General features: G+C 49.6%; 1 protein-coding gene and 1 pseudogene across 4 annotated transcripts in view; one reads left to right on the top strand and one right to left on the bottom strand.

Moving 5' to 3' along the window:
• Positions 1-1159: 1159 nt before the first annotated feature.
• The window catches only part of PGPEP1 (pyroglutamyl-peptidase I), a 41444-nt gene continuing 22838 nt past the window's right edge, over positions 1160-19765 (top strand). For 3 of the 4 annotated variants that reach the window (XM_063110718.1, XM_063110717.1, XM_063110715.1), the window contains exons 1-3: positions 1160-1274; positions 2993-3045; positions 17888-18004. In XM_063110718.1, the coding sequence (XP_062966788.1) occupies positions 1241-1274; positions 2993-3045; positions 17888-18004 (204 nt within the window). In that variant the 5' untranslated portion in view covers positions 1160-1240. Of the gene's footprint in view, positions 1275-1941; positions 2055-2992; positions 3046-17887; positions 18005-19765 lie in introns of those variants that run through there. The other variant, XM_063110716.1, reaches the window with a different exon arrangement.
• LOC134389827 (small nucleolar RNA SNORA70) lies at positions 13729-13874 on the bottom strand (annotated as a pseudogene).

Raw genomic sequence — 19765 nt, 5'->3', positions numbered from 1 at the left:
AATCGGTGACTATAAAGGAATGATTTCTGAGCTTCACTGCTATGAAGACGATGGAAGGAGGAAATGAGATGGATCCCACTGGGAGGGGGGCTATTTCAGCTGGGAAGGGCAAGCAGGGACCCTCTGAGGAGATGACAGCCTAAGGGGGAAGGGACGCTCGGAGGAGGTGATGGGGTTCTTGGAGGAGGTGACAGCCAGAGAAGGCCTCCAGGAAGAGGTGACAATCAGGGAGAGGAAGGGCCCCTCAGGGGAGGTGACACTGGAACGCTGGAGCTGAGGCCTGAAGGAGAAGCAGACGGGTTTGCGGGCGCCTTCAGGGTCTGTTCCAGGCACAGGAATGGCAAGTGCAAAGCTCTTAGGCCCGCTGTGTCAGGCCCTTGAAGAGGCTGTGGCTGGGGCTGGGTGAGCGGGAAGACGAGCAAGGCGAGGCCCAGGTCTGGGCCACACTAGCCTCCTTAGCAACACGGGGGCCTGTGGACGACCTTCCGGACACCACCACCCCCTCCCGCTCCGGATGCGAGAGCCGTGTTGTTTTCTGTTTGGCGGCTGGCAGGTGAGGGGATCCGAACCCTTGGCCCTGGTGGTACAACACAGTGGTACCAACCGGCCAGCCCCTTTTCATCTCGTCCCCCAACGCCTCAATGCTGCTTCTGTGACTTCTCGAGCCTCTAGCCAAGTGACCCTGGGCAAGTGACCTTCCGATCTGTGCCTCGGTTTCCTCATTTGTCACACGGGATAAAGCAGCAATCCTTGACCCTGGGGTAGTGCCCCGCCATAATCCTCAGCACTATGCATACAGCAGGCGCTCAGTGAACACTTGCGGAATAAATCACCGGCTCGTCCCCAGCGCCTGGCTCAGTGCGTGTAAACAGCCACACCCTCAGGGCGAACTGCCCCCATCTTACAGGTAGGGAGACTGAGGCTGGGAAAGGCGGGGGCTGGGTGCCCCGGGGCCCAGCATCGGGGGGCGGGGCGCAGTACGCGCACGCCGGGCGGCCGGTCGGGGGCGGGTCCGGGGGCGGGGCGGCGCGGCTCCCAGCGTCCGGGGCGGGGAGCAGGACGTGCACGCCGCGGCTCGGGGCCGGGGACGCGCACGCCGAACGGCTGGTCGGGGGCGTGGCCCGGGCGTGGCCGGGGGCGTGGGCAGGGAGGGGCGGTGCGGGGCCCGGGCGGCGGCGGTGGCGGCAGCGGACGCGCCAGTCCGAACGGGAGCGGGTCCGAGTCGCAGCCCGAGCCCGCCATGGAGCAGCCCAGGAAAGCGGTGGTGGTGACGGGTACGCAGGCGGCACGCTGATGGCGGCCGGGGGCGGGGCGGGCCGGGCGGGGCAGGTGCTGGAAGTCGTCGCAGGTTCAGAAGATGTCAACGCCTGCGGGAGCCCAGCTCAGTCCCCGCGATCTAAAAAGTGCAGGAGGGGGCGCTTCTGCGGTCCCGGGGTCGGGGCAGGCAGGGATCCCCGGGCGAGCGCCCCGCGCGGAGCAGGCTTCTCTGGAGTCCTTTCTTCCCCGAGTGGGGACAGCGACTCTCGGGCACTTACCTGCTCTGTCCGCCAAGCCCGCGGGGTGGACTGCATCCCGCCTCCCTGCCCCAGGGGACAAAGGTCGATTTGCGGGCAGGAAATGTCCCGGTGACAAATGAACCTCTCAGACACTGCTCCCCGCTCCCTGCGCTGATGGGGGGCTGCTCCCCCGGGGCAGGGACAGGCGGGGGTCCGGGGACCTCTGGCGCCAGCTACTCTCCTGGCTGTTCCAGGGACTGTCTTTGCCAAAACCCTCTCTGCCCAGGCTGTTTGTGGGTGAACCCGGCCCCCACTGTCACCTCCTCCCCCGAAACCAACTGTTCCTCCTCGCTGAGACTCCGCCTCAGGGCCACGTGGGCGTCAACTTCCGCCGGGCGGGGGGGGGGGGTTAGGGGGGGTGTCATTTTGACCTGCTGTCCGGAGGAGTCAGAGTGGGAAATCCAGTGAAGGTTCAAACAGGTGTTTTGTGGCCCGGGGAGGTTGGGGCTGGTCCTGGAATTCCCGGGAAGATGGCGAAGCCACTCACTTGCCTAACAGGTGTGTATGATTGGGAGAGGGTCACTGCGTCCTGAATCCTTCCTCTGTCTGGTTACTTGCTACTCCAGCGCTCCTTGCATGATCTTATTACGTCTTCACTGGCTCCATTTTGCAAAAGGGAAACTGAGACTCACAGAGGCCACCCGCTTTGTAAGTAGCTGAGCTGGGGTTCAAACTCCATCTGTGCAGAAGTGGGTCAGGACGTCCCCTCCTGACTTGCCTCCCTTACTTGCTGTTGCAGGGTACAGCATCCCTCCCATGGCATCCCTCCTATGATATTGACATTGCACGGGGTCCTTGGCCCAGCTGGACTGGCCACACTCTTGGAGATGTTAATTTTAGAGGCACTATGACCCACTGATTAGAAAAGGGGACCAAGGCCATGGACTCTCATGGGTCTGGGTTTGAATCCCAGCTCTTCCACCTTCTTGTTGTGTGACCTTGGGCAGCTGGCTTCACCTCTCTGTGCCTCAGTTCCTGCTCCTGCAAATTGGGCCCAGGAAACACCCTTGCCTGAAAGGGGGTGAGGTGAGCTGAATGCCGCAGTGCACTCAGATCACTTAGCACATTCTCAAGCGACTGTCTTGGATTGGAAAGGGAACCTGGAGTTTAACCAAGTGGGGAGGAGGGTGGCATGATGGGGTCTGGACAGCCCGGGCTGGGAAAACCCACATGCATCCCTCGAGGGTCATTTCTCATTGGTGGTGATTTGCAGAGGGCAGGAGGGTCAGGTGGAAGTGAGGATGGGGAAGGCGTCAGTTGAGAGCAAATGGGGAGGGAAGAGTGGTTCTGGAGAGCCACTGGGTGCTTCCCAGAACTCGGGACCAGACCCTTCCACAGCTCCCCACTTGCTTCTCCTGGGTGGAAGGAGTGGCCTGCCTGGGGCAGGCTGGCAAGGGCCACTCTGTGATAACATGTTACTTTTACTGTTTTTTCAGGGTTTGGCCCCTTTGGGGAACACACGGTGAATGCCAGCTGGATTGCAGTCCAGGTAACTCAGATCTGGATGGTAGGAATGAGGCTTGGAGCTTGGCTCCCTCTGGAAATATTTGGCACCAAAGAAAGTCTCCTCCTGCAAAATATTAAATCTGGTACACACATCTTCTTCCCAGATGGTAATCACTGTAGCTTACTTTGTGCTTTTCAGTGTCCAGTGCTGTGAAGTCTCCCAACAGCCCTGCGTGGTAGGTGCAGTTATTCGTGGGCCCGCTTTGCGGATGAGGAAACTGAGGCCAGAGGATGAGGAAACTGAGGCCAGAGGAGAGATGAAGGGAGTTATCTAAGGTCACACAGCCAAGAAACAGGAGTGACATTGCTTCAGAAGTGCCCCACGCCCTGGCTGGCCTCTACAGATCTGGGGCTGTGGGGCCCAGGAGTGGATATAAACATTGCTGGTTTCCAGGACACAGTTATCTAAGTGGGGTGGCTCCCACTTTATCTGGCAATCATCCAAATATGGGATCTTTCTCCTCTGTATCAGAAATTTTTTCCATTTACTCTGAGACAAACTGTGACTCAGATTGGTTCCTGAGAATTCCCTGGTGAGTTTTAGGCAGGTGCTTCCCAGGTTTGGGAGGGACCAGGTAGGGATTCTGGGTGGAGGGCAGGGGGTATTTTAACCTGTTAGGAAGGGGCTACAGTGACCCTTGCTGTCGCCTCCTGGCAGCTGGGGGAGAAAAAGGCTGCATATTGGGAGTGGGGGAGTGTCTTTCCTGGTGTCCTGAGCAGGGTGTCTGCCTGCAAAGCCTTCCCAATTTCTTTGCCAGATGGGGCATTTGGAGGGACAGACTGGAAAACAATGAATAGAGAGAAAAATGGGAATGTTTTCTCCTTATATAAATGAGATTGGCAGAGACTACAGCCAAACTTGTGTTAATCCTCACCCATTAGCTGCCTGATTTAAAGTATCCCTTGCATTCCACTCCAGAGTCCTGGACTGGGAGAAGAATCCAGGTTGAAACTCAGTGTCTCAATCCCCAGCTGGTCTTCTTCCTCCCTTTTTAATCACCCCCACTTCAGACCTCAAAGTCTTGGCCGCTTCCCTATTTTTTTTTTAACCCCACTTTGCGAGCGGTACAGAGGGAGGGGGTCCTGGGACCCTGCAGATGGGAGCGTGTCCGAGGCCCTGCCTGCGCACCCGCTTCCCGGAGCCCAAGACAAAAAAGAACAGCGTGTTTCTGAAGACTTGTGTGTCTGGCTTTGTGCGAGTTTCAGACAGGAGCCTTCACGGGGCTGAGTGGACACAAAGCTGAGTGTCTGAATTCCTGGGCCCCAGACACTGTGATCTGCATCTAAATAGAAGAAAAATCAATTAAACAATCTTTGGAAATCCCTCTGAGCTTTGGGGCTTGGATGGCAGAGGATGGCAGTTTTTCATCCTGTGGCCCAAAGGGAGATATCCCTTCTGCTTGGTCTTCATCTCTCCAGACCTAAAGTTTCCACTTTCTTCCTGAAGTTTATGAAGCAAGAAGAGAGGATTCTTTGCCATTCTCTGGCTAAAAAGACACCGACCTTCTCAGATCTGACTGTTTCCCTAACAAACAAACAAACAAACTGGAATCCAACATACATACACTGAGCATACTGTCTTTTTAATTGACGAAATTTTACATATGTGCACCCCTGAGTCTGGATCAAGATCTCCAACATTCCCTCCTTGTGCCACGTTGGTTGGCAGAAGCCCACCTACCCCCTTCCCAATTACCGCCCCTCACCTCCCAGATGTAAACCTCTCTGCTGACTTTTTCGCCACTAGGTGAGTTTTGCCTGGCATAAACTAGAACTTGGCATGAATGGAGTCACGTGGTGAGCATGCTTTTGGGTCTGGCAATTTCTGCAAAGCTCAGCACCTGTGAGACCCGCCTGTGAGTGAGGTTTCTTGGAGCTGCCATTGGTTTTGGGGGGTTTTTTGGTGCCCGGGATAAAAACAGATCGGCCTGTTAAAAAGGCGTTCTCGTTGAATGTGGGGAATCCATCCCACAAGACAATATGCCTTGGGGTGTTCTTGGTGTGACTCAGACAGTGGCAGGCTGCAGGTGACAGCTTGTCACTGCCACCTGAAGGTGTGTATTTTGTTACAAGATGTGAGTGGAAGTTGCTTCCTGCCCCAACCGAGTTTTCAGAAGCCCAAGTTGCCCTTCTGTAGAAGGAACCTCTCCTCCTCTCTCAGGGACCAGCCAACTTCTCTCTCTCTGTCTGTCTAGCTCTTTCTGTCTCTCTTGGCCTCTCTCTAGTGTCTCTCTCTTTGGATCTGTCTCTCTTTCTCTCTGTTTTTTCCTTTTTCTCCCCTTCTCCCTGTTTCTCTCTGTCTCTGTCTTTCTTTCTTAAGGCCTCTCTTCTCTTTCTCCATCAGTTTCTCTCTCGGTCTCTCTTTCTGTTTCTCTTAGCCTCTGTGGGTCTCTGTCTCTCTCTGTTTCTCTGTGTCTCCCCATCTCTCTGTCTCCCTGTCTGTCTCTGTCTCCCTCTTCTGACCTTCTTTATCATGCCCTGGATGAACTCGTGCCCCAGTGGAGAATAAATTGTTTCCCACCAGCCATGTTTGGGAGGTGGGAGTTTTAGGGGGATAGAAGGGAACCCCCTCTTTCAACTTTCACCCACGATGGTGGCTGCCCCCAGCACCTCTTGTGGAAGGGACTGTGTCTTTGGTGTGTCGCCTCTCCACCAGGTCTCAGGTGGTGGGCCAGGACTCTGGCTGCGTGTCTCTCTCTCTCTCTTCTTAGGAGACTCAGGTGGGTGTCGAGGGCCAGGGAGTCCCCAGGTTCAGGGCCATCTGGAGCATTCCCTGCCCAAGTGGGGCAAGGAGGAGCTGGGTCACTGAACATGGTGACATCACGGGACAATTACTGCCACAGTGAGTCTAGACAGACCTGCTAAGGATATTACCAGGGAACAAAGAGGGTCTTTGTCGTAGGGTCAAGGGAATCAGTCAGACGCGGCTGCTCGGCGGGGTCTTGTCAGGTAGACAGGGTGTAGACAATGCGGCGTCTGCGACCCCTCCCTCTCACGGTGTGTGCTCGGGGGCAGTGGAGGAGGCCAGCTGGGCTCCCTGCAAAGTGACAAGTGACTTGGGGTGCACTTCCCCTGCTCCCCGAGGGAAACCGTCCAGCCCTCCTGGAACAGAACATGGTCAGAGGCAGTGAATTTAGCCAGATCATTGTTCACCTGCTTCCTCATAGCTCTAGATGAACTTTATGGCTGCTGTCCCTGCCCCCACCGTCACCCTTTTTAAAATTGAGGAATAATTTACATAAAGCAGAATGTACAGACCTGAAATGTCTCCATCGCTTCAGTGAAAAGTTTTTATACCTGTGTCACTGACACCTTGATCGAGATATAGAATGGGGCTGGCCGGTTGGCTCAGCTGGTTAGAGCACAGCCTTGTAACACCAAGGTCACAGGTTCAGATCACCATACTGACCAGCTGCCAAAACCAAAAAAAAAAAAAAAAAAAAAACAGATATAGAATGTTTCCATCCACCCAGAACATTCCCTGGTGCTCCACCCTTCTCCCTTACTCCTCATCCTCCCCAAGAAGTCACTGCTGTCCCCAGCCCGGTCACCGTAGATGAGTTTTGCTTGGTCTCGCGCTGGGTATGAAGGGAATGGCAGAGTCTCCGGGTCTCCTGTGCCCACTCCTGTAGCTCAGTTGGTGCAGCGACTACTGGTTCTTTTCTCTGCTGTACGTCATTCCATGGGGCGAACACACCACATTGAGTCACCCCATCTCCCATGGATGGGCATTTGGGGGACTTTCAGGTTTGATCACGAGGAATCAAGCTGCAGGGACACTCCCGATCGGTGAACACACATGTGGTCCCCTGTCGTGGGATTACTGGCCATGGAGTGTGTGCATACCTCTGATGGTGGATTTCTTAGTTTAGATTCCCCCACACATACACTTGGGAGGAGGATAGGCAGGAGACCCAGAGGACACTAGGAGCAAAGGTAAGGGCAAGAAGGTGACTCACTCCTCAGCTTCCTCAAGATGCCAGTTCATTTTCTACCACTAAAAATGGATGTGGGCTGGCGGCTCTCCCAGGAATTCCTGGGAAATATTTCCTGGTGGGGATGACCCTTGCGTTGCTCTGGATAGCCGAGGCCGTGGCGTCCAGCCTTGGCATGTGATATGTCATGGTGGTCAGGTGGGTTACTGCCCCATAGTAGGTTCCTTGAGTTGGTTACTCATCACATTAGCCTGTCTGTGGTCCCTGCACCCATGGATTCGGTGCTGCCAGATTGACTTGCTTGGGCGGGCTGTGCTTGTGGGTGGCCAGGGCCACAGGTAGCAGGCATGGTTAGGGGACAACTCCCCAACTGAAACTGTGGACAGATAAAAGTGATCCTTTCAAGTCCTCAGCCTGGGAGATGGATTCTCTTCATTCTTGGCCTTTTAACATATTCTCTGTTGCCAGAAAGGGCTGCCAGGGCCACAGGCAAATGACTGGGGACAGAAAAACTTCAAACAGTGGGGGACAAGAGGAAAAAAAAAAGTAGGGTGTGGTTGAACCATCCCAGAAGATTATTTACCTTGTGCCTCTTGGCCAGTGGTTCATCCCAGCCCTGAGGGGAAAGGGGGCAGTGGTCTTTATCTCCTGTTCTTTTGACAAGTTACAAGAGTCATGCAAAGAAGTCTTTTCACACCCAGCTTCCCCAGATGTTGATATTTTATTACATTTTCTCTTCCTCTATAGACAGAAATTTTCTCTGAATCATCTAAGGATCAATTGCAGATGTGCCACCCCTGGACGCCTCAGTCATTCACTGCATGTTTCCTAAAACATAGTCACAGCACAGTGATCAAAATCAGACTTATTTAAGGGCTGGCCAGATAGCTCAGTTGGTTAGAGTGCATGTTGTAACACCAAGATCAAGGATTTGGATCCCCAAACCAGCCAGCTGCTCCCCCAAAAAAGTCAGACTTATTTAACATTGATACAATTCTATAATCTGCATCCCTTTTTAAGGTTTTTTTTTTTTTTTTTTTTTTTTTTTAAAAAGATGACCGGTAAGGGGATCTTAACCCTTGACTTGGTGTTGTCAGCACCACGCTCAGCCAGTGAGCGAACCGGCCATCCGTATATGGGATCCGAACCCGGGGCCTTGGTGTTATCAACACCGCACTCTACCGAGTGAGCCACGGGCCGGCCCCCCTTTTTAAGGTTTTGCCAATCCTATTCATGCCTTTACAGCTAAAGAAAATTCCAGATCATGCGTTACATCCAGTTTGTCCCATCTCTCTACTCCTGTGGTCTGCACAGCTCCTCGGTCTTTCTTTGTGCCTCTTGGCAGTGACACATTTGGTAAGAAACTACTCAGTTGCTTTGTAAAACGTCCTTCCAGGTGGGTTGGTCCGATGTTTACTTATGCTTAGACTGAGGCAGTGTGTCTAGGGCAGGAATCCCACAGAAGCAATGTTGGATCCTCAGACTTCCAACCCATCTGCTCCTTCCTGCCTTCCCTGGTGGGTTCCCTGGTGAGTTGGTTATTCATTTATTATGATAGTTGCCAGCTGGTGGTTTTCTGATTGTATCTTTCCCTGGACAATTTTTAGTTGACCCTGCACTATCAAGAGTCTATTCGTGCCAGTGTGGACTCATGGATGCCCACGATCCTCAATAGATTACCATCTTTCTTCCTTTGTTTCAATGGTCATATCATCCGGTAGGATCTGGCCACAGAGAACCCCCGGTGCTTGTGTTCTTTTGCCATGTCACCATCACCCTTTGTACACTTCCTTTCTTTTTGGCTCCAGGTTCGATTGTGGTAAATAAACTTTCTATTTAGAAATAATTTTACATCTACAGAAAGATTGCAAAGATAGTGCAGAGTTCCCATACACCCCTCACTCAGTTCTACCCTATGGTTAATATTTTTACATAGCTGCTACGTTTGTCAAAACGGAGACACGGACAGTGACCCGTTACTAGTAACTAAACTTCAGGCATTATTCAGGTCTCGTGAGTTTTCTCACTAATTCCCTTTTTCTGTTCCAGGGTCCTGTCCAGGATCCCATGTTGCATTTAGCAGAGCATCTTTTTTTCTTCTCTCTTTCTCTCTCTCTCTCTTCTTTTTTCTCCGTGATTTCTACCTGATTGTTGCATGTCAGATGCTTTGTATTCTCTTCTAAAAAATCAAGATATAATTTTATTGAGATATAATCACATACAATATGATTCTCCTACTTTTTTATTTATGTAGCTGGCTGGTACAGGGGTCAAACCATGGACCCTGGTATTATCAGCACCACCGACAGAGCTGACTGGTGCAACTCACCCTGTTATAGTGTACAATTCAGTGGTGTTAGTACATTCACAGAGTTGTACAACCACCTCCTCTATTTCCAGACACTTTCATCACCCCCAAAAGAAACCCTAACCCATCAGCAGTCAATCCCCATTCTCCCTTTTCCCCAGCCCCTGATAACCACTAATTTATGTGTGTCTATAAATTTGCATATTCTATGGAATCAGACAATATTTGTTCTATTGTGTCTGGCTTCTCTCACTCAGCATCACGTTTTTGAGGTGCATCCACGTTGTAGCATGTGTCAGCGCTTCACTCCTTTTCATGGCCAAGTAATATTCCAGTGTATGGTTGGAACATACTTTTACCATCTGTTCATTAGTTCATGGGCATTCAGGTTGTTTCCACCTTTCAGCTACGGTGAATAGTGCTGCTGTGAACAGTTGCATACAGGTTTTCATGTGGATATAGGTTTTCAGTTCTCTTAGGTATACATTTATGTAGGAAGGGATTCCTGGGTCATATGGCTGACCTTTGTACCTTCCCTGCCCCAACCCTGACATCAATAATTACTTCAAAAAAGCCTTGGTTATTTTAGCAGGCAATAATATTTAAAAACCAGGATCTGGGAATGGGGTGTGCTGAAGTTACTAGAGTATCATTATTTTTGGGATCTCTCAGTGAACAGAGCTGGAAAATAGACTTGTGTGTACACACACACCCCTGCACCCATCTCTATATTAGAATCTTGGAGTTTGCACTGATATCTCCAGTTCCGATCCAATACCACAGACTTCATTCTAGTGTCTTCTGCTTCCAGACTTGTGGCTCTCTCCTATGACAGTGTGAAACCCAGCTCCCATCGTCTCCAGTGCAAAGTTTACTTCTTTGCTCATTCCTACAGTGAACAGAGAGTTATTTCAGAATTGCTAACCTGTGCTTCTCCAAAAAGAAAGCCTACTAATTAGAATTTAATATTTGCTTACAGCTCTTTCTGTCTTCGGCCGTGGGCAGAGTCCAAACACCATGTTTAAAATTTTACTTAGGTTAGTTTTATAAGGAGTACCTTAAAAACATTTGGGGGGGGGAAGGAAGTGCTATAAAAATTAGTTCTGAAATATTTCATACTTGAAAAAAATGTGTATAGTCTTATGCAGCATATGAATATAAATCTATGCAGTCATGTACTACATAACAATGTTTCAGTCAACGTGGGACCATGTATATGACAGTCACCTCATAAGATTATAATGGAGCTGAAAAATTCCTGTCGCCTGGTGATGTCATAGCTATTGTAACATCATAGCACAATTACTTTATCATTTTGTAAACTTAGGGTAGCCTTGGTGCACAGTGTTTGCCAAGTCTGCAACAGCGTATGGTATTGTCCTAGACCTTCACACTCACACACTGACTCACCTGGAGCACCTCCAGTCCTGCAAGCTCCATTCATGGTAGTGCCCTATACAGGAGACCACTTCTTATCTTTTATACCATATTTTTACTGTAGCTTTTCTTTGTTTAAATACATGATTACTTACCATTGTGTTGCAGTCGCCTACAGTATGCAATACAGTAACATGCTGTACAGTTTGTAGTCCAAGAGCCACAGACTGTACGGTACAGCCTCGGTGAGGAGCAGGCTGCACCATCTCGGTGTGTGTAAGTCCATGCCATGATGTTCATACAATGACGAAACTGCCTAACAACACAGTTCTCAGTACGTAGCCCCATCGTTAGCGACACATGATTGTATGTATATGTGTTTGTATATATGAGTGTGTACACACACACGTACACTGGATGTAGAGCAAACATTGATAAATTATGGTGGTTATGTATTTAATATAATGTGTTCTAGGAAAAAATAAATAGCGCATCTAGTCCCATAACTTCATGGATATTGTCACTTGGGACAAGGCTAAATTTATTTGAGGGGAAAAAATTAAGTGAGTGAGTTTAAGGGAAATATAAGTAAGTGTTAGCACTGTTGGGGAAAGGTAGCTGAATGTGTCAGAGCGTCCAGCCTGGGCTTGGAGGACAGTGTTTCCATCCTTCAAACTCATGGCTGTCTATGCAACTCTTATTTCTTAAAAATGAAAAGTCAGTGCATCCTCACTTTGCCCACATGTTGAGGATCCCAACAAAGGGACAGAGGAGAGCCCTGGGTTGGGAGCCTTTGTACATCTGGGCCCTTCCTCCTGGCCAGAGTGTCATGAGTTTGAAATTCCTGCAAATTGTGTGTGGGGGGTGGGGGGTGCATTGACCTGGGTGTAAATAACTCTGGATTTTAGATTTCCCATTAGGATTGGGAGAAACGGCAAGGAAAGGGAGTCAAAGTTCTGGAGAATTTAAAACTGGAATCTGGAAAGCTCCCAGCTTTTAAGAAAGAAATGCAGTTGTCAGTCAAACTTTGACTCTCCAAGGGGTAGAGTCTGGGGTGTGGGAACAGTGTGGAGCCCTGGGGAACAGAGTAGTGTAAGGGGACAGTCAGGGGTGTGGGGGACAGCATGCTTGGTTCTGCACTCAGGAGGCAGGCGCCCAGGGGAGCTGTTTGTGCTGCTGTTAACAGACCTCCGGGGGTCCCTAATATTGGCCCAAGAGCACGGAGCTGTCCAAAGATAAGGCGATCAACACAGACCGTAGCTTCTTGCTTTTTCTTTTTAAAATTGTGATAAAATATACATAACATAAAATTACCCTTTACCCATTTTTTAAGTGCACAGTTCAGTGGCATTAAGCACATTCACACTGTTGTGCAGCCATCGCCACCACCCATCTCCAGAACTTTTTCATCTTCCCAAACTGACGCTCTGTCCCATGAGACAACTCCCATCCCTGCTCCCCCAGCCCCTGGCATCCACCATCTTTCTGTCTCTATGAATTTGATGACCGTAGGGACCTTATGTAAATGGGATCATGCAGGATTTGTTGTTTTGTGACTGACTTATTTCACTGAGCAAAATTTTTCAAGATTCATCCACGTTGTAGTTTGTATCTGAATTTCCTTTTCAGGGCTGAATAGTATTTTGTTGTTGGGACGGACCACGTTGTGTTTATCTTTTCATCCCTGGATGGACAGTTGGGTTGTTTCCACATTTTGAGTACTGTGAATAGCGCTGCTGTGAACTAATATCTATTTGAGACCCAGCTTTCAATTCCTTTGGGTGAACACCCAGAAGTGGAACTGCTGGATCCTATGGTAATTCTATGTTTCACTTTCTGAGGACCCGCCAGACTATTTTCCACAGCAGCTGCTCCATCTCACATCGCCACCAGCAGTGCACAGGGCTCCAGTTTCCCCATATCTTCCCCAACCCTTATCCCTTATTTTCTTTCTTTTTTTTTTTTTTTGGATAACAGCCATGCTAGTGGGTGTGAGGCGGTACCTCACTGTGGTTTTGGTTTGCATTTCCCTGGTGGCTAGTGATGCTGAGGACCCCTGTGCCCACTGGCCATTTGTGTGTCTTCTTTGGAGAAATGACTATTCAAGTCTTTGCCCATTTTTGAATTGGGTTGTTTTTGTTGTTCTTGATTTGTAAGAATTATTTTATATTCTGGATACTCATTTCTTGCCAGATATATGATTTGCAAGTATTTTCTCCCATTTTGTGAGTTGCCTTTTCTGTCTCTTGATAATGTCCTTTGCTGTGCAAAAGTTTTTAATTTTGAAGAAGTCCAGTTTACCTAGTTTTTTCTTTTGCTTCTTGTACCCTTTGTATCACTTCCTGCTTTTCTTTTTTTTTTTTTTAAATCCTGGTGGCTGGCCTCTATGGGGATCCGAACCCTGACCTTGGAGTTATTAGCACTTTGCTCTCCCACGTGAACCGCTGGCCACCAGCCCCCCTACTTTTCTTGATACAAGTTTCCCTCTTGATGTAAAAAGCAACACATGTAAGGTGGGACTGAACACATCACCTGGTGCCCACAGGGCAAAGCCAGAAGAGAGGCAGGTCTATAGATGTTGGACCATGTGTTGTTTCATTTTACTTTTTGATTTTGTAAAACAGTGACGTGGTTCAAAGGTCAAGATCACATCATGGGTTTTCTGCAGAGAAGCCTCGCTCCTGTCCCCATCCCCGTCTAGGTCCTTTCATGCCCAGCAGGTGGCTGACATACACCACTGCTTACGCCTGGAAATACCTCCAGGTTGGTACAGAGAGAAATTACTCATTCTTTTAAACCTTTTTGGTAAAGCCCCACTTTTAGATGTGGGTCTTCTGGCGGCAGGGAACTTGAACCTGGCCCGATGTAGGCTCTTGATCACATGCTCCTTTTTCTGCAGTTTGGTGCAAGTGGACATGATGACTTGGCCAATGTGAAACCTGGCTACTTGCCCTGGGGCTTTCCAAAAAACACCCGCCCTTCATACCTGTCTGGAGCCCAGATTGGGGACAGCACTAGGTTAGAGACATGAGCATCTGTGGGAATGGGCTGTCTCCAAGGTCCCTTAGGGCAACCTATACAAGCAACAGGCTACATATGCTACCGAGGAGGCTGCTGTTTGCAGCCATTGCACACCAGGACATTTGATTTATTTTTAAGAGAAAAAAGAGCTCAGTGGGTCTTCTCTTGGATATTGGGGGGAGATTCATTTATAAACCATAAAGTTTTTCCCTCTAGGATGTACTGAAGATGAGGGCAGAAAAGCAGGCTTCGATTTGATGGCGTCTCTCAATAGCAGTAGCAGTGCTACTGTTGATCACATAGACAGATGAGGACAGCGAGGCACAGAGACAGTGAGTGATGTGCCCAGGGTCACCCAGCTGGTAAGTGGGGAGAGGAGAGAAGAAACCTGGTCACCTGCTGCAGAGGCTACACCCTGACTCTTTCCTTCCACCATCCACGCAGTTAAGAGCAGTTTGTTTTCTTTTCTTTTTTTTCTTTATTGAGGTGAAATTCACATAGCATAAAATTAATCATTTTAAAGGGCACAATTCAGTGGCATTAAGTACATTCATTAAGTTTTGCAACCATCACCTCTATCGAGTTCCAGAACATTCCTGTCACCCTAAAAGGAAACGCCATCCCCATCAACAGTCACTCCCTGCTCCCCCTCCCCTAGCCCTGGCAACCTCTAATCTGTTGTCTGTCTCTATGGATTTGCCTGTTCTGGACATTCCATATCAATGGAATCACACACTATGTGGCCTTTTGAGTCTGGCTTGTTTTCAAGGTCCATCCGTGTTGTAACATGTGTCAGCGCTTCATTCCATTTCTCGGCTGCATAATATTCCATTGTATGCGTCTAACATATTTCAATTATCCACTCCTCAGTTGATGGGCATTTGTTTCCGCCTCTGTTGTGAATAATGAGGAGCTACTTTTAAATGTAGCAAAGGGTGTGAAGAAAACAGAGGTCCCAGCCAGCTGCTGTTTACCTTTGAGGAAAGCGAGGTGCACTCAGGTTTGGTGATGTGCCCAGGGCCACAGAGATCTGTATTCATTCTCAGTCCAACCTTGAGCTGCTCAGCTACTCAGTAAACATTCATAAGCACCTGCTGCGTGCACATCCTGCACATGGCAAGGACCATAACCTTTGGGACCTAGAGACTGTGTCAAGGGGGCCAGGACAGTCTTCCTGGGAGGCTGAGAACAGACTGGAAATGAGGGGAAGAGCATTCTAAGCAGAGGGAACAGCCAGCACAAAGGTCCTGAGGCAGGTGGAAGCAAGCCTGGCACGTCAAAGGGACAGGGCAGAGAGATCGTGTGGCTGGAGGGGAGCGAGCAAGGAGGAGGCAGATGAAGGAAGGGGAAGGCAAGGAGGTCGGTGGGGTCTTCAACCCTGTAGGACCTCATGGGCCCTGTTGGGGAATGGGGGTTTAATTCTGAACATGGCAGGAGCTGCAGGAGGCTTGGAGCAGGGAAGGGGCGGGCTGTCATTTTAGATTCTGCCTGGGGGGCAGGAGGCTGAGGCAGTGTGGGGGGGGGGGTGGACGGGGAAGACAATAAGGCCTGGTCTCCAGGTCAATTTGCCAAACAAAACATAGGTGTTTGTAACTTCAAGCAAGTAGTGGCCACTCAGAGTAGTCAGTCCAGGCCTGCGGCAGGTGGGTGCAGAAACTGGGTGAATGCTTATGAAACAGGGTGGAGACAGGGCTCACATGGCTAAAACCTTCAGCACTTCTCAGGGGTTTGATGTTGTGAAAAGCAGCACAGTCAGGTGAGGACCACAGCCATGCGGCACCCCTCAGAACCTCAAAGCCTTTAAAGAACGTTCTCCCTGGAGCTGGCTGGTTAGCTCAGTTGGTTAGAGCGCAGTGTGATGACACCCAGGTCATGGGTTCAGATCCCGTACCAGACAACAAACAAAAAATTAAAATGATCTATCTGATGCCAGCACACAGTGCAGGAAGTTGGTAAAGAAAGCAGAAGAATAAAAATGTGAATGATGGGGAAAAACAGTCGTGGAAGAGGTTAAATGCTTTATGAGGTTTTCTCTTTAGGATGCTTTCTAATCAATTTTGCACAGAACATAATCTGCCACTCCTGCCCCAGTGATCCATCCGGCAGCGGTCTGCAGCCACCAGGGTGCCGGTGTTTGGAGAGCAGGCTTGTCTGTCTGTCTTGCTCTCAACATTTCCCAGGATCCCTTCCAGATCTTGTGTGTCACCAACCTTAGTGTGAGAGACGTGGTCCCCATTCCTGGTGTGGACATTTGAGATTCCTCCCTCTTTCCCTCCACTGTGCCCTACCTACCCTCCAGTTGTCTTTATCCCCAGGTGACCTCGACCCAACCCCTTTGGACAGCAGTTTGGAATTATCTATCGGTGATGAGGGGACCTGCTTTCTCAGGCACCCAACATTTGCTGGAGCAACCATAGGTAAATTGGTATGGATAACAAGGTCAAGGTAACATGGTAAACAAATCTTGAAGCCAATGCAGAAGATAGAAGAAGCCTACTCTCGTGACTTCGTGACTTCACTGAGGCCAGATGCAAAAAATGCTTCACCCGGGACCCGCCCATCCAAGTAGATGATGTGAGCCAGTGGTACCATTTTCAAACCACTGCATGAGATCCGAGGATAACATGGAACAACGCTACCAATAATTATTATTCGGAGATATAATGTTACTATAAAGAATGCCTGGTTTCTCATATTGGGCTGAAACCTTCATCCACCAACATCTGTATGAGCTTTTGGGTGCCAGAGCTGGCAGAAGAATCATTGTTCATTCAGCAAACGTAGTTCTGGCCCTACTGTGTGCTATGGAAAGGAAGCCTGCATGTAAGCTCTGCCCCCAAGGAGTTAACTTTGGAAGACCATGAAGAAAACATCCGTGTTTCCTCGGAAAAGAGAGCATGTGGCGATAGCCCATTTTTGTATATAATGCATGACATTCTTAAAGCCCCATATGCCCAAGATGGTCAGAAGCTTCCTAAGGAGTTGGGTCCACCTCTAAATGCATATTGAGAATGTGCTGTGTACCATGCACTGAGTCTATAAATAATTCTTCTTGGGTATGACAAGGGGAGTATAGCACCAATAACAAGAACAGGAGGAGTAACAGCAGCTGTGAGGGGCCGGCCCGTGGCTCACTCGGCAGAGTGCCGTGCTGATAACACCAAGGCCACGGGTTCGGATCCCATATAGGGATGGCTGGTTAGCTCACTGGGTGAGCGTGGTGCTGACAACACCAAGTCAAGGGTTAAGATCCCCTTACCGGTCATCTTTAAGAAAAAAAAGAAACAGTAACAGCAGCTGTGTTAGTCTGTCTTCTGTTGCTTATAACAAAAACCCTGAAACTGGGTAATTTACAAAGAAACAATTTATTTCTTATAGTTTTGGAGGCTGGGAAGTCCAAGGTCAAGGGGATGCATCTTGTGAGGGCCTTCTTGGTCGGGACTCTGCAGAGTCTGAAGCAGCACAGGGCGTCACATGGCGAGGGGCCTAAGCACATTCATGTGTTCACTCGCTCTCCGTATAAAACCACCATTCCACTCTCATGATAACCTGTTAATCCATTGATCCATTGATTCATTGATCCATTGATCCGTTGGTCGATCAATCCATTTATGAGGCCATAGCCCTCATGATTCAATCACCTTTCAAAAAAAAGACCCCACCTTTCAAATACCGTGTTGGGAATTAAGCTTCCACATGAGCTTTGGAGGGGACAAACACGTTTTAAGTGTTCAAATGTTGGTTACTGTATCAGCAGACAACATTTGAACACTTAAAATGTGGCAGGCGTTGCGTGGAACTCTGAGTGTGAATTAGCTCGTTTAATTCTTACAACTACCCTGTGAGGTACATACCTTATTATCCCCATTTTACAGATGAGGAATTGAGGCTCAGAGAAGTTAAGTGGCTTGTCCAAGGTCACACAGTCAGGGTCCAAACCCGGAAGCCTGGCTCCAGAGGCCACATCATCACACTGCCTCCCATGGAGACGTAGAGTTCGAGACAAGTGGGGGGAAAGGGGTTGAGGGAGGTTTTGGGCGGATCAGCATGTGCCCGCTCTCGTTCTGCAGAGTGAGTCAGGAGAGCTGCCTGTTGTCTGAGGATGGGTCCGGGTATCCCTCTGGAGTGCATTATCCCTGTAGCCCTCCCCATCGCCATGACACGCCCTCTCTTCTTGCTTCTAGGAGCTAGAGAAGCTGGGCCTTGGTGACAGTGTGGACCTACACGTGTATGAGATTCCGGTCGAATACAAAACAGTGCAGAGGCTCATCCCCGCCTTGTGGGAGAAGCACAGTCCGCAGGTGAGTGGTGCCATGGGCAGGTTCTTCCTCATGTGGACTTGCAGGTGGGCGTGCCATGTGTGGACGATTTATGCGGCTTCATTCCTGCTCTGATCACATGACCGGTGGCACAGCCTTGTCCTCGAGAGGGCCACTGTTTTTTGGGTTGCTTTGGAGGTGAGGGAGGAAAACAAACGTTTGGGACTTCACAGGGCCTGGCTCTGTCCCTCTGGAGCTCTGTATCAGTCAGGATGTGTTTGGTTATAAGTGACTGTCAACACATATCTCAACCTAGCTGGAGCACAAAAGTTGGTTTGCTTCCGGTATGGCTTGATCGAGTTGCTCACCCAGTGTTGTCAGCACACTCTCTCGGCCTCTCAGCTTTGCTTTGATTTGATTTACATTAAGCAAGGAGCCTTCTGGCAATCTCTTCCCTCATGGTAGCAAAGTTATGTGGCTGCTGGTTGGCGTCCTCCCAATTGATCCACTCAACAGAAAGAGAGCTCCGTTCCTCCAGCAGTTCCTCCTAAGACCATGGCTGATTCTCACTGGCCAGCTAGGGTCACAGGCTGGTCCCTGAACCAATCACTGTGTTGGGTGGAAGGAAGGAGCACTCTGATTTGCCAGGCCCGGGTTACATGCCCACTTCAGCAGGCCGTGAGTGGCCCCAGCTCTGTCTGAACCTCCTGGAGTGAGAAAGGGGACTTGGGGTTCCACAGAGGGAAGCTGGGTGTGGCTGTTACCAGACATGGGGGAGCAGAGGCCAGACAGGCAGGAACTGCACCCCGCCACCACGGGTACACGGGCTCAGCGAAGACCATGGGCTCAGAGGAGAGCTCCCTGGGGGCAGGTACAAAAGCCACCTGGGAACTACTCTGGGCTGGTGTTTCAGAGAGGTAAGGTCCTGGTCCCCTGTGGGGACCCCACGTGGCCTCCCACCCTAGTCTGCCCTTTCAGGTTCTCCAGGACCAGCCAGAGGAACCTTCCTTTCTAATGAGCCCTCCTGTCGAGTCTCAAGTGGAATTTGCCCCATTTTTCAGAGTTGAACCTGGAGGCTTAGGAAGAAGACTGGACTGAAGGTTCTGGAAATGGGCATTTTCCTCTGCTGCATCTCATAGTCTTGCCTTATTCCGGTTTAAAAAAAAAAAAAAAAAAAAAGGTTATATTAATCTAATGCATGAACATGTCTTTAAAAATTTCACACCCTATAGAAAGGGATAAAGATAAAAGATATTGGAGTCAGCTGCTGGAGACAAGCTTGAAGCCTCAGGCAAGCTCCTTGAATCCTGCGTGCCTCAGTTTCCTCCTGTGTGAAGTAGAATTAATAATAGGACCAACCACATGGGGTTGTGGTGGGGACTAACTGTTAACTCATACCATTATCGTTAATTTTTTTTCATTCACGCATTCTTCACACACATACATGTGTGCCTGTAGTTTGTTTTTGTTTGTCTGTCTTTTCTTTTTGGTGGCAGACTGGGACAGGGTTCCAAACCCTTGACCTTGGTGTTACAAGGGTGCTTTCTAACCAACTGAGAACCAGTCGACCTGTGCTTTTTAAGCAGCATACTGCATGGATCAGTTTCCAAGTGCTACTGGAACAATTGGCTATAAACTTGGTATCTTAAAACCACAGAAATGTATTCTTATTATCTGTTTTAGCCAGAAGTCCAAAATCAAGGTGTCAGCAGGGCCACGCTCCCTCTGAAGGTTCTAGGACAGGATCTTTCCTGCCTCTTATGGCTTCTGGTGGGTCCAGGCGATCCTTGGCTTGTGGCCACA

This window comes from Cynocephalus volans, chromosome 10, assembly GCF_027409185.1.
Source record: "Cynocephalus volans isolate mCynVol1 chromosome 10, mCynVol1.pri, whole genome shotgun sequence".
NCBI classification, from domain to species: Eukaryota; Metazoa; Chordata; class Mammalia; order Dermoptera; family Cynocephalidae; genus Cynocephalus; species Cynocephalus volans.
The sequence above is the reverse complement of the archived record's forward strand: the minus strand, read 5'-3'. Positions and strand labels throughout refer to the sequence as shown.